The sequence below is a fragment of the Zalophus californianus genome, chromosome 11 (assembly GCF_009762305.2).
Source record: "Zalophus californianus isolate mZalCal1 chromosome 11, mZalCal1.pri.v2, whole genome shotgun sequence".
In the NCBI taxonomy this organism is placed as follows: Eukaryota; Metazoa; Chordata; class Mammalia; order Carnivora; family Otariidae; genus Zalophus; species Zalophus californianus.
Genome location: NC_045605.1, coordinates 9052474 through 9076978, shown reverse-complemented (window position 1 = coordinate 9076978; position 24505 = coordinate 9052474). Strand labels below are relative to the sequence as shown.

Sequence of the window (24505 nt, the reverse complement as noted above, 5' to 3'; positions counted from 1 at the left end):
CAACCAGGAAATCAAAGAACTTAAACAGTTCATGGAAATCAATGAGAACGAAAACATATCAGTCCAAAACCTATGGGATACTGCAAAGGCAGTCCTAAGGGGGAAATACATAGCCATCCAAGCCTCACTCAAAAAAATAGAAAAATCCCAAATTCACCAACTCTACATCTTAAAGAACTAGAGAAAAAGCAACAAACGATGCCTAAGCCACACATTAGAAGAGAAATAATTAAAATTAAGAGCAGAGATCAATGAATTAGAAACCAGAAACACAGTAGATCAGATCAACGAAACTAGAAGTTGGTTCTTTGAAAGAATTAATAAGATCGATAAACCACTGGCCAGACTTATCCAAAAAAGACCCAAATTAATAAAATTATGAATGAAAGGGGAGAGATCACGACTAAATAGAAACAATTATTAGCAATTATCAACAACTATATGCCAATAAACTGAGCAAAGGGGATGAAATGGAGGCCTTCCTGGAAACCTATAAGCTGCCAAGACTGAACAGGAAGAAATTGACGACCTGAATAGGCCAATAACCAGTAACGAGATTGAAGCAGTGATCAAAAATCTCCCAAAAAACAAGAGTCTAGGGCCTGATGGATTCCCTGGGGAATTCTACCAAACATTCAAAGAAGAAATAATACCTATTCTTCTGAAGCTGTTTCAAAATATAGAAACAGAAGGAAAATTTCCAAACTCATTCTATGAGGCCAGCATTACCTTAATCCCCAAACCAGGCAAAGACTCCATCAAAAAGGAGAATTTCAGACCGATATCCCTGATGAATATGGATTCCAAAATCCTCAACAAAATCCTAGCTAATACGATCCAACAATACATTAAAAGGATCATCCACCACGACCAAGTAGGATTTATCCCCAGGATGCAAGGGTGGTTCAACATTCGCAAATCAATCATCGTGATAGAACACATTAATAAGAGGAGGGAGAAGAACCATATGGTCCTCTCAATTGATGCAGAAAAAGCATTTGACAAAATACAACATCCTTTCCTGATTAAAACTCTTCAGAGTATAGGGATAGAGGGAACATTCCTCAAGTTCATAAAATCCATCTATGAAAAACCCACAGCAAATATCATCCTCAATGGGGAAAAGCCGAAAGCCTTTCCCTTAAGATTGGGAACACGTCAAGGATGCCCATTCTTGCCACTATTGTTCAACATAGTACTAGAAGTCCTAGCAACAGCAATCACACAACAAAAAGAAAAAAAAAGGTATTCAAATTGGCAAAGAAGAAGTCAAACTCCCTCTTTTTGCAGACATAATACTTCATGTGGAAAACCCAAAAGACTCCACCCCCAAATTACTAGAACTCATATAGCAATTCAGTAATGTGGCAGGATACAAAAATCAGTGCACAGAAATCAGTGGCTTTCTTATACACTAACAACACAACTATAGAAAGAGAAATTAGAGAAACAACTCCATTTACAATAGCACCAAAAACCGTAAGATACCTCGGAATAAACCTAACCAAAGAGGTAAAGGACCTATACTCTAGGAACTACAGAACACTCATGAAAGAAATTGAAGAAGACACAAAAAGATGGAAAAATAGTCCATGTTCATGGATTGGAAGAATTAACATTGTTAAAATGTCTATGCTACCCAGAGCAATCTATACCTTCAATGCCATCCCGATCAAAATTCCAATGACATTTTTCAAAGTGCTGGAACAAACAATCCTAAAATTTGTATGGAATCAGAAAAGACCCCGAATCGCCAAGGAAATGTTGAAAAAGAAAAACAAAGCGGGGGGCATCACGTTGCCCAATTTCAAGCTATATTACAAAGCTGTGATCACCAAGACAGCATGGTACTGGCACAAAAACAGACATATAGACCAATGGAACAGAATAGAGAACCCAGATATGAACCCTCAACTCTATGGTCAAATAATCTTTGACAAAGCAGGAAAAAACATGCAATGGAAAAAAGACAGTCTCTTCAATAAATGGTGCTGGGGAAATTGGACAGCCACATGCAGAAGAATGAAATTCGACCATTCTCTAACACCATACACAAAGATAAACTCAAAATGGATGAAAGACCTCAATGTGAGACAGGAATCCATCAGAATCCTAGAGGAGAACATAGGTAGTAACAACCTCTTTGACATCTCCCACAGCAACTTATTTCAAGATACATCTACAAAAGCTAGTGAAACAAAAGCAAAAACGAACTTTTGGGACTTCATCAAGATAAAAAGCTTCTGCACAGCAATGAAAACAGTCAACAAAACAAAGAGGCAACCCACAGAATGGGAGAAGATATTTGCAAATGACACTACAGATAAAGGGCTGGTATCCAAGATCTATAAAGAACTTCTCAAACTCAACACCCAAAAAACAAATAATCAAGTCAAAAAATGGGCAGAAGACATGAACAGACACTTCTCTGAAGAAGACATACAAATGGCTAACAGACACATGAAAAAATGTTCATCATCATTAGCAATCAGGGAAATTCAAATCAAAACCACAATGAGATACCACCTTACACCAATTAGAATGGCAAAAATGGACAGGGAAAGAAACAACAAATGTTGGAGAGGTTGTGGAGAAAGGGGAACCCTCTTACACTGTTGGTGGGAATGCAAGTTGGTACAGCCACTTTGGAAAACAGTGTGGAGGTGCCTCAAAAAATTAAAAAATAGAGCTACCCTATGACCCAGCAACTGCACTACTGGGTATTTACCCCAAAGACACAGATGTAGTGAAAAGAAGGGCCATATGCACCCCAATGTTCATAGCAGCAATATCCACAATAGCCAAACTGTGGAAAGAGCCGAGATGCCCTTCAACAGATGAATGGATAAAGAAGATGTGGTCCATATATACAATGGAGTATTACTCAGCCGTCAGAAAGGATGAATACCCAACTTTTGCATCGACATGGATGGGGCTGGAAGAGATTATGCTAAGTGAAATAAGTCAAGCAGAGAAAGTCAATTATCATATGGTTTCACTTATTTGTGGAACATAAAGAATAGCAGGGAGGACATTAGGAGAAGGAAGGGAAAAATGAAGGAAGGGAAATCGGAGGGAGAGATGAACTGTGAGAAGACTATGGACTCTGAGAAACAAACAGGGTTTTAGAGGGGAGGAGGGTGGGGGGATGGGTTAGCCCAGTGATGGGTATTAAGGAGGGCATGTATTGCATGGAGCACTGGGTGTTATACAAAAACAATGGATCGTGGATCACTACATCAAAAACTAATGATGTATTGTATGGTGACTAACATAACATAATTAAAGAAAGAAAGAAAGAAAGAAAATAAAATCAGAGGACACCATTTTCCATCATCAATGCACATATTTAACAAAAAATATAGGTAAAAATGTAAATGATTAGTGGGGTTAAAACAAAAATTTTACGATTTACAGAGTTGGAATTTCCAGACCTTTTACCTTATTAAGTTCTTTCCGTACCAACAAAACTTCTCCCATATTTACATCAATGGAAAGGTAATAATGAGGTATGGTTTGCTTAGACTGCATTAACCGCTGTGCAATAACCTGAAATCAAAGAGATTAAAACATCATTTATCTTAAGCTCAGGTGAGACTTTACCCAATGCAGGGCTTTGTTTGCACCTTTACCCTGCTCCCTTGTAATGGCTACCTCAAGCATTACCAGAACTGGAATATGCACCAGAACCCGGGCTCCTTCTAGTAGTATTTAATCAGAGCAATGTTTGTTTATCCCAAGTATTTAATTGGCCAAACCAAACATCTTAAACTAGTCATCTAAGATTCCCAACTAAAAAAAGTGTCTGCTAGCGTTTCAAACTGTGGATGCAATTGATCAGAGTAAAGATGCCCCCCACAGCTTTGGTTGCAGATTTAGAGTAATAATCTTACACGACGAATGTTGCTGATTGGGACGTCTGTGAAGACACCTGTAGGAACGGGTGCCACTCCTGGACCTGCGGCAGGCACAGCAGCTGCTGGAGCCTATGGGCAAGTACAAAAGCTCTTAGTACCTGGTAGTGACTCTTACAGATGGCAAAGTAAACATTAAAAGGCTTATAGAAAATAGCTATTTCTATCCCAAGGGAGCAAAAGGGACTCAGATTTGTACTGTGCTTATGTAAGAAGTCTTTTTAATTTTTATACTTAGAATTCTGTGATCATGTTTTAAGTATCATTTTTGTTCAATGATTAATTTGTCAAAAAATTCTGTATTTGCAAAATTACCTTCAAGAAAAGCAATCAAAGCATTCTTAAATTAAAAGGATTAGAGATAAACGTAAAACAAGGTAATTCACTTTTCTGAACAGTGTTAAGAAAAAATAATGATAAATCTTTCATTTTATTTTAAAGATTTTATTTATTTGCCAGAGAGAGACCACAAGCAGGGAGAGTGGGAGAGGGAGAAGCAGACTCCCCTGATGTGGGGCTCGATCCCAGGATGCTGGGATTATGACCTGAGCCAAAGGCAGACGCTCAACCAACTGAGCCACCCAGGCGTCCCATATCTTTCATTTTAAAGCAAACATCTGGGGCGCCTGCGTAGCTCAGTCCACTAAGTGCTCACAAGGAGCCTGCTTCTCCCTCTCCTCTCTGCTCATACTCGCTCTCTAATAAATAAATAAAATATTTTTAAAAATAAATAAAGCAAACATCTAAATCACTAAATCATTTTCCTTAATTTTAGCTAATTATCTTAACACTTTAACCACCAAATAGAAGTTGATTGGCTATATGGATTTAATCCCTATGTGGAATAATTAACTACGTGAAACTCAAACTCTAGTCAACAACTTGTAAGCGTGCATTTAAAAGTAGGGCCTGGATGGGAAGGAGAGGATTTGTTAGAAAAAATTTAGTACCACTTCTGAAGAAAAAAAAAAAGGAATGCATGTCAATGCAGCATATCATCTCTCCTTTTGTATGCTGAGTGACAGCACATTCATATCTAAATACTGCTAGCCAGTAAAATTAGACAAAAAAACCCACAATTCTGGTTAAGCTATTCCATCCATAAGTAATGTATGAAAGGGTCTAAGAGGTTGGACAGAGCATTTTGCAGGGATAAACTACCAAAAGCAAAACTAAACAAAAACGTCAAATCTAACTCACAGGAACAGCTTTCGTAGGCACAAAAGAGTCGATGTCCTTCTTAATGATTCTGCCTTCTGGTCCTGTGCCTGGAAGAGATGCATAAATATCACATGTGAGAGCAGACTACTGGTTCCTCCAGACTGCTGATCTCCAGGAGATCAACACTATGATGCTGAAGTGCAAGTTCCTAAGGGTTCTCTACCAAAGACCCTCAAAGGGGTCACTCACTGCCTTACTCCTGCACCTTAACAGTCTCCCGAAGACAGCAGCTTTTGTCAATTATTAATTATAATTCACACAGAGTACTCTCACTTGATCTATAGTGGTTCTTTTCTTTGTAACTACAGCAAATACTCTTTGTTAAGTACTTCTCTTTTAGAGTTTCACCTAAGCTGTACTTCATCTTTTCATGTTCTTTACTTTTAAACTGGGAACTACTGACATATGAATAATGCTGAGTACAATTTATACTTCCCAAGGACTAGCTGCCTCCTCTCTTAGCCCCGAAAAACCCTTTCTGAACCTTGAAATGGATCTCATTTGGTTTCTAGATTCATTTGATCATGAAGAATTCCCTTTGTACAAAGTCAAGAGATACAACAATTGTTTCGGGCATATTAGGCAAGTTAAATTTTTTCACCCCAAAATAGCTTGAGTAACTCTCAACTGCAATGATCTCATCTTCAGAATCACTCCTTCCTTGTGTGGTCTCCATCATTTAGTTTTCTCACAGTGGCCAAGGCTCTAAACTGGCCTGTGTCAGAGACTGGGAATGAAGTATGTGCAAGGAAAGATCTCCAAATCCTCTTACAAAGGGCTTACTTTTATTTTCACTCAATTCCTTCCTCCTCCCATCCACAACCAATCAGGTTCAACTTCAGATCCAAACAGATAATCCTGAACCGTAATTCTAAGAAGACTCAGAATTTAGTTATTAAAATACCTTTCACACTGGCCCACTTCTAGAAAAAATTTGGTCAAATTGATTCATCTTCCCCCAGGGCAGACTTTTAAAAGGAGTCTTGTTGTATGCAGTTCGTCCCAACTCCTTTCCTTCATTATGAAAAATGAGTTGGCTAGGATTGTGTTTATCCTCACCCGGAGCTCTAGAACAGAGGTAGCAGTACCCCTATTAGATACCCCTCCTTTATAAACAACAGAAACCATAACCTCCCCTTACCACCAAGGCAGATCTGCCACAGCCCCTCAAGAGGAAGAAACCTGCAGTATCACCTGCCTCAGGCTGGGCTTTAGCCACCCACAGGAAAGAAGGAGTCAATTGAAATCTTTTAAATCTTTTTGCCTGTCTCATGAAGAAGGCCCAACAGGCCATCATAAAGCAATATGGCTTAAAGGGAAGAACTCCAAACTAGGAGTAAAAAATGTAGGGTTGTTGTCAAATATAAATTAGAAGACTAGTCACTTAATTTCTTCTGGTCTTTAGTCTCATCTGTAGGATAAAGATTATTAATACCGGCCCCTGCTCAAAGGAAGGCTGTGAAGATAAAATGGGATAGTGATGTGAACGTGCTTTGCTTCAAATAAATATGAAACATATATGAGTAGCTGTTAAGACAAATCAAACTCTGAACATTAGGGTTTAGGCTTTAAAACAGTTTCTCCCCAAATGATTACATTTTGGTCATATTTGCTAAGTTATCTGTCCCTCCAAGGAGGGAAGGGGAACTGGAGACTGAGTTTAACAACTTCCGGCCAAGGATTTAAATAACCATGCTTCTTACAGAAACCTCCATAAAAACTCTTTTAAAAACAAGATTTGGAGCTTCTGGGTTGGTGAACACATCAATGTGCTGGGAGGGTGGTACTCCCAGGGAGGGCATGGAAGCTCTGTACCCATCTCCCCTACAACCCTTGCCCTATGCATCTCTTCTATTGACTGTTCCTGTGTGGTATCCTGTACAATAAACTAGTAATGGTACATACAGTGCCTTCCTGAGTTCTGTGAGTCCTTCTAGTGAATTCGCATACATGAGGACTTGCAACTGGCATCAGAAGTAGGGGCAGTCTTGTGGGACTGAACCCTTAACCCTGTGGAGCCTGATGCTATCTCTGGAGAGTTAGTGTCAGAATAGAACTGAAGTGTTAGATACCCAGGTGGTGGCAGAGAACTGACTGCTGGTGTGGAACAAAACGTATCTGGTGACAATCACTGATCCTCTCAACTCACTTATTCTAAACCATTCCCTCTTACTGCAAAATTTCTTCAACCTCACCAGGACCCCCACTCCACTGCCTCAACTGCTCTCATCATTTCCCTATCATCTTCACCTCGTCCTCACCCTGCTTACAAATGGGGATCACGGTTATAATCACTTGCTGGTCAAACTCTAAACTGTCTCCTTCTCAATGGCAGCATCAGAGTAGCTTAATGCTATTGGGATCAAAAAAGTGCACACCATGGGGCGCCTGGGTGGCTGAGTCGGTTAAGCATCCACTTTTGATCTCAGCTCTGGTCTTGATCTCGGTCTCAGCGTTGTGAGTTCAAGCCCCGCATTGGGCTCCATGCTGGGCGTGGAGCCTACTTAAAAAAAAAATGTACACTTAGATGACTGATTATACTCTAAATTCAGAGCCACAAACCTGAAATAAGAATGTTTTTCTATTTCTTTGTGTCATCTTCAATTTCCTCCATCAGTGTTTTATAGTTTTCAAAGAATAGATCTTTTACTTCTATAGTTAGGTTTACTCCTACATCTTATGGTTTTTGGAGCAATTGTAAATGGGACCGATTCCTTGATTTCTCATTCTGTTGCATCACTGGTGTATAGAAATGCAACAGATTCTGTATGTTGATATTGTATGCAGTGACGTTACTGAAATCGTGTATCAGTTCTAGCAATACTTTGGGGAGTCTTTTGGGTTTTCTATATAGAGGATCATACCATCTGCAAATAGTGGCAGTTCTACTTCTTCCTTGCCAATTTGGAAGCCTTGTCTGACTGCTGAGGCTAGGACTTCAGTGGTGAGAGTGGACACTGTGTCTTGTTCCTGACCGTAGAGGAAAAGCTCTCAGTTGTTCCCCACTGATGATGGTATTAGCTATGGGTTTTTCATGTATGGACTTCATGATGTTGAGGTATGTTTCCTCTACCTCTACTTCTTTGAGGGTTTTTATCATGAATGGATTTGTACTTTGCCAAAGGCTTTTCTGCATCTATTTAGAGGACCATATGGTTCTTATCCTTTCTTTTATTAACGTGCTGTATCGTGTTGGTTGATTTGCAAGTATTGAACCACCCTTGCAGCCCAGGAATAAATCCCACTTGATTGTGGTGAATGATTCTTTTAATGACTGTTGGATTCAATTTGCAAGTAGTTTGTTGAGAATTTTTACATCCATGTTCATCAGGGATATTAGCCTATAGTGTTTTTAGTGGAGTCTTTGTCTGATTTTGGTATCAGGGTACTGCTGGCCTCATAGAATGAGTTTAGAAATTTTCCTTCCATTTCTATTTTTTGGGATAGTTTGAAAATAACAGGTATTAAGTCTTCTTTAAATGTTTGGTAGAACTCCCCTGTGAAGCTATTTGGCCCCAGACCTTTGTTTGGGAGATTTTTGATTACTGATTCAATTTCTTTGCTGGTTATTGTCTGTTCAAGTTTTCTATTTCTTCCTCTTTCAGCTTTGGTAGTTTATATGTTTCTAGGAATTTATCCATTTCTTCCAGATTGTCCAATTTGTTGGCATATTCTTTTATAATCCTTTGTATTTTTGTGGTAATGGTTTTCTTTGTGATTTACGTGGGTCCTTTTTTTTTTTAAATTTTATTTATTTATTTGACAGAGAGGGACACAGCGAGAGAAGGAACACAAGCAGGGGGAGGGGGAGAGGGAGAAGCAGGCTTTCTGCGGAGCAGGGAGCCCGACGCGGGGCCCGATCCCAGGACCCCAGGACCATGACCTGAGCCGAAGGCAGATGCTTAATGACTGAGCCACCCAGGCGCCCCTCTCTTTTCTTTTTGATAAGTTTGGGAAGAGGTTTATCAATTTTATTTTTTTATTTTATTAATTTTTTCCAAGAACCAGCTTCCGATTTCATTGATGTTCTACTGTTTTTTTAGTTTCTGTATCAGTTATTTCTGCTCTAATCTTTATTTCCCTTCTTCTCCTGGCTTTAGGCGTCATTTGTTGTTCTTTTTCTACATCCTTTAGGTATAAGGTTAGGTTGTTTGAGATTTTTCTTGCTTCTTGAGGTAGGCCTGTATTGCTATATACTTCCCTCTTAGGACTGCTTTTGCTGCAAACCCAATCATGTTTTCATTTTCATTTGTTTCCATGTGTCTTTTTTATTTCTTCTTTAATTTCCTGATTGACCCATTCATTTGTTAGTAGCATGCTGTTTAACCTCCATGTATTTGTGGCTTTTCCAAATTTTTTCTTGTGGTTGACTTCAAGTTTCAGTGTTGTGGTAAAAAAAAAATATGCATGGCATGATCTCAATCTTTTTGTACTTGTTGAGGCCTGATTTGTAACCTAGTATGTGATCTATTCTGGAGAATGTCCCATGTGCACTTGAAAAGAATGTGTATTCTGCTGCTTTAGGATGAAATGTTCTGAATATATGTTAAGTCCATCTGGTCCAGTGTGTCATTCAGAGCCATTGTTTCCTTGTTGATATTGTTTAGATGATCTGTCCATTGATGTAAGTGGGGTGTGAAAGTCCCCTGCTATTACTGTATCATTATCAATGAGTTTCTTTGTTATTGTTTTACCTATTTGGGTGCTCCAAAGTTGGGGGCATAAATATTTACAACTGTTAGATCTTCTTGTTGGATAGTCCCTTTTATTATGATATAGTCCCGTTCTTCATCTCGTTACAATCTTTGATATAAAATCTTGTTTGTCTGATATAAGCACTGTTACTCTTTCTTTTGGCGTCCATTTGCATGATAAATGTTTCTCCATCCCTCACTTTCACTTTTTTTAATTTTTATTTTTTATCCTTAAGTAATCTCCACACCCAATGTGGAGCTTAAACCCACAACCCCGAAATCAAGAGTCACATGCTCCACCAACTGAGCCAGCCAGGTGCCCCACTAACCCCTCATTTTTAATCTGCAGGTGTCTTTAAGTCTAAAGTGAGGCTCTCGTAGGCAGCATACAGATGAGTCTTGTTTTTTATCCATTCTGACACCGTCTTTTGCTTGGAGCGTTTAGTTCATTTACTTCAGAGTAATTACTGATACTCTTTTTAGCGCCATTTTATTACTTGTTTTGTTGTTGTTTCTGGAGATTTTTCTTGGTTGCTTTCTTTGTCAACTTTTGGTCTTTCCTTCCTACTCAAAGGATCCTCCTCAATATTTCTTGCAGGACTGGTTTAGTGGTCAACGAATTCCTTTAGTTTTTGTTTGCCTGGGAAATGTGTGTGTGCGTGCATGCGTGTGTGTGTAAGTAGGCTCCACGCCTGGTGTGGAACCCAACACAAGGCTTGAACTCACAACCCTGAGATCAAGACCTGAGCTGAGATCACCCAGGCACCCGGATTTTCTGGGAAACTCTTTTTTTTTTTTTTTTAGATTGTCTGGGAAACTTTTTTTTTTTTAAAGATTTATTTATTTTAGAGAAAGAGGGGAGGGGCAGACAGAGAGGGAGAGAGTCTTAAGCAGACTCCTTGCTAAACATGGAGCCCATTGCAGGGCTCAGTCTCAGGACCCTGAGATCACGACCTGAGCCGAAACCAACAGTCAGACGTTTAACCAACTGCACCACCCCAGCGCCCCTGTCTGGGAAACTCTTCATTTCTTCTTCTATTCTGAATGACAGCCTTGCTGGATAGAGTGTTCTTGGCTGCAGATTTTTCCCATTCAGCATGTTGAATACATCATGCCACTCTCTTCTGTTATGCTAAATTTCTGTGGAGAGATCTGCAGCTTCCCTTATGGGTCTTCTAAGTTAAGGACTTCTTTTGTCTTGCGGCCTTTAGGATTTTTTTTTTATATCACTATATTTTGCAAATTAAACTACAGTATGTCTTGGTGTTAGCCTGCTTTTGTTGATTTTGATGGGAGTTCTCTGTGCTTCCAGGATTTGGTTGTCTGTTTCGTTCCCCTGACTACAGAAGTTTTCAGCTATTTCCTCAAATAAACCCTGTGCCCCCTTTTCTCTTCTTCTTCTTCTTCAGGGACTCCTATGATATGAATGTTATTATGTCTGATTGAGTCACTGAGTTCCTTAAGTCCTCTCTTGTGATCCATCATTCTTTGTTTGTTCAGCTTCATTACTTTCTGTAATTCTAGTCTCTATATCACTTATTCGTTCCTCTGCTTCTTCTATGCTAGCAGTCATTACATCCAGCCAGTTTTGAATCTCAGTTATTGCATTTTTCATCTCTGCCTGATTGTTTTTTAACTCTTTTACTTCTGCAGTCAGGGTCTCCCTGATGTTTTCCATGCTTTTCTCAAGCCCAGCAAGTATCCTTACGATTGTGTTTTAAATTTTCCACCAGGCATATTACTTATATCTGTTTTGATTAGATCTCTGGTCATGACCTTTTCTTGTTCTTTCTTTTGGGATGAATTCTCCATCTTGGCATTTTGTCTAGGTCTCTGTATTATGTGTGTTAGAAAAGCCTGTTGTATTTCCTGCTCCAGAGAGTAATGGCTTCAAGAGGTCATATAATGCCCAGGGCCTGGCACTGCAGGGAGTGTCTCTAGTGTGCTGTGTGCACTCTGCTGCTGCATGTTGGCTGCTCTATCTGTCAGTCACTCCTTACCTAGAGTGGGCAGTGTTTGGACCTTAGTCAGAGCATGGCGAGTTTTAACTAGGTATGCTCTGATCTATTTGTTAAATGAAACCCGATGCTATTTCCACTAGAACTGAAGCTTTGCAGAGCTCTATGGTCAGGAGATATGGTATGTGCAAGGGTCTGTGCTGATCTTCTGGGGAAGGGACCTGCTGCGCTGGTTCTTAGGCACACTTGTGTGAGAAAAGCAGTATCAGGAGATCACAGGGGGATGGGACTTGGTGTAAGCAGGTCAGGCAGCAAGTGTTGGCACTGTGCTATTTACTGAAGTTGTTTATGCTGAGGGGTGGGGGAGAGAAATGGCACTGGCTGGCTCTTTTTCTCCCCATAGAGGGAACTCCACCTCTCATAGAAGCGCTCCAAGAAGAGCTAACAAGTCTCTCCCCATGTGCTTTAGGCAATCCTCAGAGGCAATCCTCAGATGGCACCATCCACCCTGGGGTTGCTTGCTTGCCTGCTCTCAAAGAATAGGGCAGTGCTCTCAGGGCTCTATCCTAGCCCAGCCTGTGGACCTCCAAAGCCAGTCTTTGAGCCCTGCTGGTTACAAAAACTCATGAAAATCAGCCCCTCTCCTTTTCCCAGCCAATGGCTTTGGGGAAGTATTCTCCTTATATGTATCTCTGTGTGCTCCATTGTCTTGCCTCTCTTCACAACCCATGATCCATTTCTCCCCCAAACCACATCTCCTCACTTCCTACCTTCCTTGATGTTGCCTCTTCTCTCCCTCTAGTTGTGCAGTTTGTTCTATCAATCCTCACATTGATTTCTTGGATATTTGGAATGATCTGATAGTTATCTAGCTGTGTTCAAAGGACGAGACAAGCCTAGGGTCCTCCTACTGCCACCTTAGCTCCTGCCCTCCACAGCAAAGCTTTCTGAATGAGTTGTCCACAATGCTGTTTCCACTTCTCCATCCACTTTCTGCTTTTCAGTCTACTCAGACAAGCTCCCACCACACCTCTGTTTTGAAATAACTGCTGTCAAGTCCCCATGTACCATCCTTTCTAAGTTCTGTTGATTCTGTCAAAAAAAAAAATCTCGAGGGACGCCTGAGTGGCTCAGTCGTTAAGCGTCTGCCTTCGGCTCAGGTCATGATCCCAGGGTCCTGGGATCGAGCCCTGCATCGGGCTCCCTGCTCGGCGGGAAGCCTGCTTCTCCCTCTCCCACTCCCCCTGCTTGTGTTCCCTCTCTCGCTGTCTATCTGTCAGATAAATAAATAAAAATTTAAAAAAAAAAAATATCTTGAAGCTTTCCATTTCCACTCTGACCACGCTTGTCTAAGTCACCACTGTCGGTTTCAGCAACAGCATCTTAACAGGGACCATGGCTTTCATTTAACCCATTTACACAAAGCAGCCAAAAAATGATTTTTTAAAAATATAAGTTTATGTCACTTCCTTCTTTTAACCCTTTAGTGGCTTCCTGCTATGCTTTAAATAAAATTCAAATTCTACCATGACCTGTCAAGTCCTTGTTCTCACCGCTATGTTTCTTTCCAACCTCACCTACTATCACTAGACCCTCTGCCTGCTATGCTCCATTAACACTGGCCTCCTTTATGTTCCTCAAACATGCCAAGCTCTCTCCCACTTCAGACTGTGTACTACTGGTCTCTCTGTCCCCAGTTCTTCACACGGCTGGCTCACAGCTGACTCCTCCTCATCTTTCAGGTCGGACCAAATGTCACCTCATCAGAAAGATCTTCCCCAACCACCATATCTAACAGCAGTCAGGCTGCACATATATTCACCCTGTCACTCAATAGTGTTTCACTTGGTTTATTCTCTCTTAACATTTGGATCATCCTAGGTAATCACAAATTATTTTCATTATTATAGCTAATACCTGTATATGCTTTCTATGTGCAGGCACTGTCAACTTAGTTCACCCTCACAACCTGTAAGGCATTATTTTTACATACAAATGAAGAAACTGAGACACAAAAGGTCACACAGGTAGTGTACAGCAGAGCTGGGGTTCAAACCTGAGCACTCCAGTTCCAGAGCCCATAGTCTTAACCACTATGCTGTACTCCCTTTCTGTTTAACTCTTTATTTTTGTTAACATAAGCATCTGAAACGGAAATCTTGTCTGTCTTATGAACAAATGACACACACACAAGACTCAGTGAATATTGGTTTAAATGGTAGTAAATGAATGACCTAACCCTAATTGCCTAATAAGAATATGGGGACTTTCCTACTTGTATCTTTGGTACAGCAGCCAGTGTTGCTAAGTATCTCATAAATGATCCTTCTTTACTTGTCTAAATTCTTTTGATATAATTATTAACCCAGTCCCTCCTCTCCTTAAAATTTATTCCAACTTACATTGCTGTCCCTAATTCTAGTCACATATACATAAAAAGTGGCACTATGCGAGTGAAATAACATAAAAATGGAAAAAAGCATCTTCAAATATTTTAAGAATCCTCTGAAGGCCAAAAAATTTACAATATTCTATTCTTATTCTTTGGGGACTGGCTTGCCTTCTATCCACAAAACAAAAGACAGCAGACAGATGATAACCAGCACTGAGTGCCCACAGCTGGACAACTGGGGAAATAACCAGTATCTAGACTCAAATTGGAACTTTACTACTTAACAGAAAGGGAGATCCCTAAAGAGTATTTTCTTATCCAAAAACTGGTGAATGATAATTCTTACTTCAAGAAATGTCACGCTAAATGTGGCAATTCAGTGACTAGCACACAGTAGTAGCCATCAAACCAGGCTTCAGGATTAGTAACTTCCCTTCTCCAAGTATCTTAATTACCTTACATTACATTTGAGCTCAAAAATATTTATTTAAATGCCAGGCAATAATATTAACATGAACAGAACTAACATTTATCGAGTACCTATTACATTCTAGATACTGTCCTAGGCCCTTTGACTGTTTTAATGTGCACTATTATTTCAGTTTTACAGATGGAAAAACAGATGGTTTAAGTAATTCATCTACAGACATACACAAGTTAAGTAATTCACCTAAAGTCTTATCACAGAGAAGATGATAAAGCCAGGAGTAAACCCCAGATGGTCTGATTCAAGACCCCATGCTCTTATCAGTAAGATATACTTTCTCTTTGGAGAGAAAAAGATATGAATAAGACATTTTTCCTTTGCCCTCAAGGAACTTCAGTTTTATATGAATTTTATTATTCAAAGTCATTTCACGTCACCCCAGGTTTATGTTTTATGCTGTGTACTGCTAGATTCAGCCAGCCTTGCACCAACAGAGATCTCTTATTACATAGTCAAGTCCTAAAACTCAACTCCGCTGAACAAGCATATTATACTTCCACTAAAAATTAAGCAGTTCCCATAAACCAAGAAAGAAAACAGCATCTACATGATACAGGTAGATCGTAGATGGATTAAATACCGCACGGTAAGCTTCCCTATCTGTGGTGGCAACAAAGGAGATTCCTTCCCTCACTCATCCTTTTCTGCATTATTCCAAAGAAGATGACTGTATAGACATAGACAAGACAGTTGTCTTGCTGGTCTTAAGAAGGAATCTCAAGTAAATTTTATCTTTACAACCCCATTCCATAGAGACAAACTTACCTTTTACATATGTAAGATCAATCCCTTTCTCTGCTGCCAATTTCTTTGCAAGAGGGCTAGCAAACAACCTTCCCTTGGGTCCAGCAGGAGTAGCTGGGCGGGTGGCTGAAGGTATAGGCGCTACAGGTTGGGGAGCTGGAGGAACAGGGGCCACCTTTTGAAAAAAGTTACAAATTGTTAACTCACCACTGTAAAGACTGGTCTGAAAGATTAAGAGCTTACATTTACTAAGAAATCAAAATAACTGTTATCTTTCTCCCAAAGATCATTATGCATATTTTTCCTGCTTAACCAACATAATATAGCAATATGAAGAGTAATAATATAACCTTATGGCAAAGACAGAACCACATTATCTTACTCCCTGATAACATGGAGAGACATGGAATTTAATACTGCTAACCAGTATGTAATATCCTTATAGACTTTCTTTACTTTCATCTCTTGCTGTTTCTTTATTCTCATTCTCTTTCATGACCAACGTGGCTTTGTTTTTACTTAACCTTATTGCAAAATAAATTGTGCTGGAAGGTTCCATGTTGAAAGTATGTTAAGAAGTAACTACTACTTGCCAGCTCCCCACAAATGTAGGTAAGTCAGAAATCAAGTTTTCTCTCACAGAAATGTGTACTACTTAGTCCAAACTCACATGATCCTAACACGTACAGAAGCCTCGTCATAGTGTTATCTAGACCTGAGGTGCATTGTAGATATACAGTGTTTACTGTATAGCATACACAACAAAACTAGCTTCTATGCAAAACAAGCCATGGTATGTCAAGGTTCTAATGTATTGTATAAATAAGCTTGACCCACTATCGTAAGTGAATACCAAGAGTACTGACAGTAATGAAGATTAACTGACCCTCCAACAACAGAAGTTTGAACTACACAGGCCCACTTACACACGGATTTTTTACAGTACAGTACTACAAATGTATTTTCTCGCCCTTACAATTTTCTTAATAACATTTTCTCTATTGTGCTTTAAGAATACGACATACAATAGGTATCATATACATATACCATACAAAATATGTGTCAATTGACCATCTACTGTCCATGTGGTCAGTAAGGCTTCCAGCCAACAGCAAGCTTATTAGTTATTAGTTAAGACTGGGTGGAATCCAAAGTTATACAAAGATTTTCAAGTGCGCAGAGTTGGTGCCCCAGATCCCATGCTGTTCATGAACAACTGTACACAGTAATTTCCATATGCATATCTATACCTAAAGCAGACAAAGAATATGTCACCTCAGCTTTGTTCTCAGCAGGACTCAAGACAGCAAGAAAAAAAAAAGCTACAAGGATCTAACAACTATTAGGGGAATGGTGCACTGCCACATACCTTGCAGATCTCCACAAAAGCACGATTTTTTTTTTTTAAAGGTTTTTAAAATATCTTAAGTAATCTCTACATCCAATGTGGGGCTGAAACTCACAATCCTGAGAACAAGACTTGCAGGCTCTACCAACTGAGCCAGACAAGAGCCCCTAACCATCTCCTTCCCCATTTATAGAATCTGAGAGCTGGTAGGAACCTAGAATATCATCCAATCTAATCCCTTAATTTAGAGATGAATATGGTTAAGTGTTCCCTCAAGTCTAGAAGCATACCTACCGGGGGTGGGGTAGATGGTGGTGCTTGTGGTTTTAAATCAGTTACTTCAGTTGGCCTATAGTCAGCAAACGCTGGTATATCTTCCTCTTTTTCCACAATGATACAAAGTGGGGTTCCTAGAGGGACATCTCTTGTGCCTTCAGGGATCAGGATTTTCGCCAGGTAACCCTCCTCCTGTACTTCAAAACCTTAAATAGAAAGAAAGACCATCATGGAATTTAAAGGACTCCACTATCCCACCAAACTCAAAGCACAGTTTTAAGTAAAAAGCTCTTCTCCTTCTAACTAGCTATATAACCTTTTGTGAGTTAATGTCTCTGTGTCTCAGCTTCTTTAGCTACAAAATGGGGATTACAATAATACCTACCTCACAGGGATGTTATAAAAATTATTATTTTTCAAGTACTTAGAAACAGTACCTGGTATAAATACTAAATAGCTGTTAACTAAAACTATGAGAGATTTAGACAGTAGTTAGTTCTGAACATTTTCTTAAAAACATCTTTAAGAGAAGCTGCTATGCAGACCCACAAGACTCCAAGATGATATCAATTGTACCAATATGGCATCAGTTGTACTTCTAAAAATCAGAACCACATGGATGTTAAATTAACGGAGCTACCAGAATTGACAGTGATGTGGGATTATGCGCTTAAAAGTATCTTTGGAGTTTTCAAAGAGGTTTTTTTGGTATTCAACTAAATATTTCAGTGTGAAGAATTATGGCATTACTAGGGTTTCTATGGTGTTGACAAATTACATTTTATTCAGCAATTACTCTTCTGAGAAAGAACTCAAAAATGAACTGTTACAAAAGTAAAACTAAAAGAAGACATTGCAGAGAACAATTTTTGCCTTACAGATCTCTTGGCTTTCTGTTGTGCCCCTCCCCGACAAACACATTTTTGATGAATCCTTCCCTTTTCTAGTTAAGAATTAATATCCAATAAAAGCTATGTTAAAAAAAAAAAAAAGACTCCAAGGCCACAAGAGAGTTTAAAGAATTTGACGAAGGTAATGCTTCTCCAGTGACTACCAGAGTCTCGAATACCATCTCTATAGCAATTCTGGTAAAGCAGATCTATTGTTACCAAGGGGTTTTGTTTGTTTCTAACAGAATCCTTTCTTCTAATAAAATCTTTCGGTTGGAACACAATATGCAAAAAGATAAAAAGGAGTTGCCCTGGTGAAAGTTGGGGAAAGGGTCAGGGCAAAGTAGAGTCCTGTTCATTAAGTCTCCTTTGCCCCAAGGTGCCATCAAGGAATCATGGGGTTTGAAGAACACAATCTAAAAATCACCACTGCAGGGCGCCTGGGTGGCTCAGTTGGTTAAGCGACTGCCTTCGGCTCAGGTCATGATCCTGGAGTCCCGGGATCGAGTCCCACATTGGGCTCCCTGCTCAGCAGGGAGTCTGCTTCTCCCTCTGACCCTCCCCCCTCTCATGTGCTCTCTCTCTCTCATTCTCGCTCTCTCAAATAAATAAATAAAATCTTTAAAAAAATAAAAATAAAAATAAAAATCACCATTGCAGAGAATGCCCAGAATCGCCCACTGCATCTTTGGGGACTGGAAAGGAAAGAATAGATCTACTAATATCTATAAATATTATCACAAATAATAGGTTGGCTTTGTTCTGAGCATAAAAATGAATCAGAAAGGGAATATATGGAAATGCAGTATGACGTGTAAACAGGTACATATACATTCTATCTCAAACTTTGAAACTATGAAAGCAATCCAAATCCTGGTTTCAGTTTTCCCTCAAAGTCATCTTTGTTATTTTCCTGCCTTGAAAGTAACTTTCCCGCTTCCTTTTTCCCCCTTGCCCAATTTAAAGAATAGCAGTGCTGATACAGTTTCTCAGTAACACAGTAAGACTAAGAAGCAAACTCTAGATAAAAATAATCTCTAAGTTGACATATCCTTGATTCATGAAAAGTACAACGGGGAACTGACAAATTCCACTATGCACACTTCTGTCATGGCATAGCCTATTCCAGGAAATGAATCCCAAAAATTAAAATTTTTCATGTTATCACTCACTCATTATAGGATAGGACGGCAATCCTCTTCCCTCACTGGAAAACTCAGTGCCTCAACCATTAAGAGCTGAAGAAATCTCACCTATAGTGGCCTTGTCAGTCTCTATCTCTGCCAATAAATCTCCTTCACTTAGCTTCTCACCCACTTTTTTTTCCCATCTCTGAACTGTGCCCATGGTCATGGTGGGAGAGAGGGCAGGAAGAACCACCTGTAGAAACAAACACATAGTACTGCTTAACACATTATTAAAGCCTTGGACACAATGGCACTTAGGCAAGCTTCAGTAGTTTTATGGAATGATAGTGACTGACGATCCAAATTCCCACCTGTCTGATGCCCCCATAACAGCAAAAGATCAATGCCTCAATAACGCCCCACCAGTTGAATCACCCTTTAAGTCCCAAGATTTACAGTACCAGTGATACTCTGACCTCCCCCGCTCCACCAAAGTTAAAAGCCAGGGGTAGACTAGGAAAGATTTCTTTTTAGTCAAAATTAATTCAACTACATATTTAAGCACAGAGCATCCTTTCATCTTTTTTATCACTTAGATTAAGCTAGAATTTTTCATTTTCACAGAATGATCTTGGTTTACACGATTCCACTAAAATTTTGCTGTGCTCTGTATTAGCATCTATCTTTTCACTCAGAGGAAATTGCATTTCTCCCAAACTTCTCAAAAAAGAATATTATGTAAAATTATACACCAACAAATTGGACAACCTAGGAGAAATGGGTAAATTACTAAAACATACAACCTTCTAAATCAGGAAGAAACTGAAAATTTGAACAGACTGATCACTAGCAATGAAACTGAATCAGTAATCAAAAAACTCCCAACAGGGGCTCCTGGGTGGCTCAGTTGGTGAAGCGACTGCCTTCGGCTCAGGTCATGATCCTGGAGTCCCGGGATAGAGTCCCGCATCGGGCTCCCTGCTCAGCAGTGAGTCTGCTTCTCCCTCGGACCCTCCCTCCTCTCATGCTCTCTCTCTCTATCTCATTCTCTCTCTCAAATAAATAAATAAAATCTTAAAAAAAAAAAAAAAACTCCCAACAAACAAATGTCCAGGACCAGATGGCTTCCCAGGTGAATTCCACCAAACATCTAAAGAATAGTCAACACATATTCTGCTCAACTATTCCAAAAAATAAGAGGAAGAAAAGTTCCCAATTCATTCTACAAAGCCAGCCCTGATACCTAAACCACCAAAAACAAACAAACAAACAAACTACAGGCCAATATCTCTGATAAACAAAGATGCAAAAATCCTTAACAAAATATTAGCAAACCCAATCCAACAATACATTAAAAAAAATTCACCACAATCAACGGGACTTATTCCAGGGATGCAAGTGTGGTTCAATATTCACAAATCAATGTGATATATAACATTAGTAAGAGAAAAGATAAAAAACATATGATCATCTCAATAGATGCAAAAAAAAAACATCTGACAAAGTACAACAACCATTCATGATAAAAACTCTCAACGAAGTGGGCACAGAGAGAAGATACTCAACCAAATAAAGGCCTTATATGACAAACCTACAGCTCACATCATACTCAGTAGTGAAAAACAGAGCTTTCCTTCTAAGATCAGGAACAAGGTAAGGATGTCCATTCTCACCACTTTCATTCAATATAGTACTGGAAGTCCTAGTCACAAGCAATCCGACAAGAAAAAGAAAGAAAAGGCATCCAAATTGGTAACTATTGCAGGAAAAATAAATAAATAAAGGAAATAGAGACTCCCACTCCAATAAAATCTAAACATCAGACTGGCTGCTCTCAATGAAACATTGCTTTGCTATTTATATGGCTTGTGTGTCCACTGAATTTGGATGCTTACCCAGTTATTATGGGTTTTGTTTGCTATCTTCTTAGTTTTTTTTTTTTAAGATTTCATTTATTTATTTATTGGAGAGCGAGTGAGAGAGAAACAGCATGGGAGGGGAGAGGGTCAGAGGGAGAAGCAGGCTCCCCGCTGAGTCGGGAGCCCGACGTGGGACTCGATCCCAGGACTCTTGGGATCATGACCTGAGCTGAAGGCAGTCGCTTAACCAACTGAGCCACCCAGGCACCCTCTTCTTAGTTTTTTTACATCTAATTAGCAAAAGGATTATTCTGAGAGAAAAATCATTTCAATTAATGTCTTGGGAAAGAGGGAAAAAGAAGAAAAACTTAGAACTCTAATTAGAAAATATTTTTTAAACGTTCTTCTTGTTCAGAATTTGTCATCTCCATCTACTTCTTAAAAACCACTGGAGCCAATAATCTCTATACAGATCTTAAAAGATAATTAAGATGCAACTGTAACACTTGCACACAAAGCCACAGATATAAAATGGAGAGAAATGAAGTGTATCTTATGTAGTGAGATAGAGTTTACTGAATAGGATGAAACAAATGTGTGACCTGAACACCACACAAAACTTCACAAGTGGCTGTTAAGAAAAGACCATGGAGAAGAACATTATGTCCAAAAAATAAAATGATTCCTATACAGAAATTTCTACAAATAAACTAAGTGAAAGAAAAGCTTTAGTCTTAATCCTTTAGAAAAGGGCCAGCTGCTTTTTTACCCATTTCCAATATCCAAAACACACAAATATACATCGGATAACTGTAGTATCTAATAAACTGCTGTAGTTTCTTAGAAACGGATTTAACAGAATATTTATTGCCTTCAACTCTTTTGTCTATTCTACACTCATACTTTAATGTCAGTTTCCTCATTAATATTACGGGACTAGTTCATCCACCCTAAGAAAGTAAACACCACATGTCAAAGGAAAACATCAACTGGGGACTTTTATTCAATAGACAATACTAGAGGCCTACTAAACACTCTATTAATACAAAGTGTAGATATAAGTACAAATCATCCTCCAAATCTAATACAATGTTCTTGAATGAGAAATGCCAAGCATTATCCTATTACACTGAGGCTGAGAGAGTTTAAAGGAATGTCAATGTTCACACTCCTGGAAATAATGACTAGAAATAAAATTGTTAATTTGCATATTTAAATCCCTATGTACTTTCTTCTCTTTTTAATCTCTCTTTACTTTCAAATGAGAAGAGCTAGCCATAGTTAATGCCAGTTTCCAGGATGTGATGGCCATATATGGAAAATAATGAATACTAAGTTTTCTCGAGCAAACAACCAGAGGCTGAGCCTCACCTGCATGTGAGTGGGAAATGAGCTACCAGGAGCCTGAGCAGAAGGTGTAGGTGATGAAGCAGGGGCAGCAGGGGTTGGTGCTGTGGCTGCCTGTGGGGTAGATGCTGCCGAGGAATCCAATGTGTAATTTTTAAAGGCCTCAATATCCTCAGGCCTATGGAAGAGAAAGAATGTGTAAGTACAGGGGATTATAAAGCAAATTTAGCTCCTACAAAAGTAGTCTCAGAAGTCTTTAACTCCTATTTTCTCAGTTCTGGGTCAAAACACTCCACTAAGCACCTGAGTTCCACAAATTACCAAGGTACTACTCACTTTTCAACTGTGATACAGATGATCGCTCCAACTGGAACATCTCTGGTACCTTCAGCAACCAGTATCTTTGCCATGTAACACTCTTCCAGGCTCTCAAATCCAACAGTGGCTTTATCAGTTTCAACCTTTTAACAAAAAGCAACTTAGGCTTAAGGCTACCAGTATGAAATTTATTAGACTGTGCCTAGAATCACACAGTTCAACGGTCATGTGAAGATAAAGCCTCTCTTAATAGACCTGAAAGGAATTAGCTAAAAAATCAGCCTGGCTAGCTGCTGACAACTTATCTAACCAACCTTCTCTAATATCAAGTTGTAAAAAACATCTTAAGTTTCTTCAGCAAAAGGGATAACTACCTATACGGAGAGCTACCAGTCAGTTTAGCTAAGCCAGTTCCTTCTAACTCATTTCCATGTTTTAAAAAACTTACCTCTGCAATTAGTTCACCCTCACTGATTTTTTCCCCTTCCTTTTTTTCCCAACGGGCTATGGTGCCTGCCTGCATTGTGGGGGAAAGAGAGGGCAATGGAACCTGGAGGAGAAAAAGGAGAAACACTAAATTTAGAAAACGCTACCTCTCGGTTTGGCTTAATGCTTCATTCAGTTGTATTTAATGCAGAGTGTACTGAGTCCCGTCCCGCGCTGGGCACTGGGGACAGAAAGGGAGCTCCTGCCACCAGCCCTCCAGTGACAGAGCCCCTGCTCCACAGTCCCCTGGGAGCACGTAACTCAGCGGACATTCCACAAACAGCCTCAGGTTTGTAGCTCTTCTTTCAGTGGAACAGATCAAGAGACGAATGCCTGGAACTCTTTTCCTTCCACGGAATTAATAGATCAGGAGAGGTAAATTGGCTCAGGAGCCACAGCAAAGCTGGGTGTTGAAGAAGAGACAAATGATATATACTGGAAGAGGGATGGAAGATCACTGAAGCCTCAGAGGGAGGATCCCGAGGCTAAGAAGTCTGCCCTGAAGGACAAACGGGGTCCCGCGAAGGGCAGGTCTGGGGCTCACCTTCTGATGCGGGGGCAGGCTATAACAGCGGCGGCTGGACGATCCCAAAAGCTGCAGCAGGAGACGATTCCTCTGTGTGGCCCACGAGCTGGGACTCCAGCTGCAGAGTGCCCGGACACGGCCATACGCCGTGGTCCCACTACTGCAACGAGCCGGAGCCGCGCCAGCCCGCGGGGTCACGCATGGAGCTCCCGGGTCCTCCCGCAAGGCCGCCCACCGAACCCCGAATCCTGCCCTTGGGGCCGCATTCTGGGCCCGTCGAGCACAGACGCGCCACATACTGCCAGCAGCCCCCACAGCCCGAAAGCAACGCCGTCTCCGGAGTGACCTCTCCAAGAGCAGTGCGGCGTTGCCGTTAGCCGCGCCGCACAGCCGCACACTGTCGTAAAATGGGCTCCAAAGCTTCACTGCACCCCTCCCCAGACGAGAAAGACGTGGAACGTCCGCTCTTCCTGCAGGGAGTAGGGGAAAGGGCGGCCCACAGCGGGTACGGTAGAAGACTATTTTCCAGCCCCAGGGGCAGGGGCGTTCCAGCGGAGCCAATGCAGGCGCAAGTTTGGGAGAAATAAGACGCGGAGAGGGTGGAAGGTAGAGGCATCCTAGGACTGGCATCTCAGGGTAGGACGGTGCCTAAGCGACGGGACGGGCACGGCCGTCAGGGAGGGGCTTAAAGAGACCGCGAGAGCCTGGCTGATGGAGGCCGAATGGCCTGAGAGGTGGGCTGAGGGGGAGTGGTCAAGTTTTGAGAAAAGCGGGAAAGGGAGCCGGAGGCGAAGGGCGGCGTCGCGGAGCTGTCCGAGGGGGTCAGAACGTTCTGGTGATGTGCGGTCCGCCTCTGCTGACCCAGCCGTGGCCAGGTTTGGGGCCTCGATCCGCGCGGCCGGTATCGATTTACGGACG

The 24505-nt window shown here is 40.5% G+C and overlaps 1 protein-coding gene across 1 annotated transcript in view; it reads right to left on the bottom strand.

The window, feature by feature from the left end:
* DLAT (dihydrolipoamide S-acetyltransferase) overlaps window positions 1–24202 on the bottom strand; it is a 37909-nt gene extending 13707 nt beyond the window's left edge. The window contains exons 1-10 of the mRNA XM_027578126.2: window positions 23606–24202; window positions 23024–23125; window positions 22594–22718; window positions 22282–22435; window positions 19178–19304; window positions 17053–17240; window positions 15432–15585; window positions 5115–5182; window positions 3894–3986; window positions 3442–3549 (exon numbers count right to left, since the gene is read on the bottom strand). Of these exons, the coding sequence (XP_027433927.1) occupies window positions 3442–3549; window positions 3894–3986; window positions 5115–5182; window positions 15432–15585; window positions 17053–17240; window positions 19178–19304; window positions 22282–22435; window positions 22594–22718; window positions 23024–23125; window positions 23606–23884 (1398 nt within the window). The 5' untranslated portion in view covers window positions 23885–24202. The remainder of the gene's footprint in view (window positions 1–3441; window positions 3550–3893; window positions 3987–5114; window positions 5183–15431; window positions 15586–17052; window positions 17241–19177; window positions 19305–22281; window positions 22436–22593; window positions 22719–23023; window positions 23126–23605) is intronic.
* Between the last annotated feature and the right edge of the window lie 303 nt (window positions 24203–24505).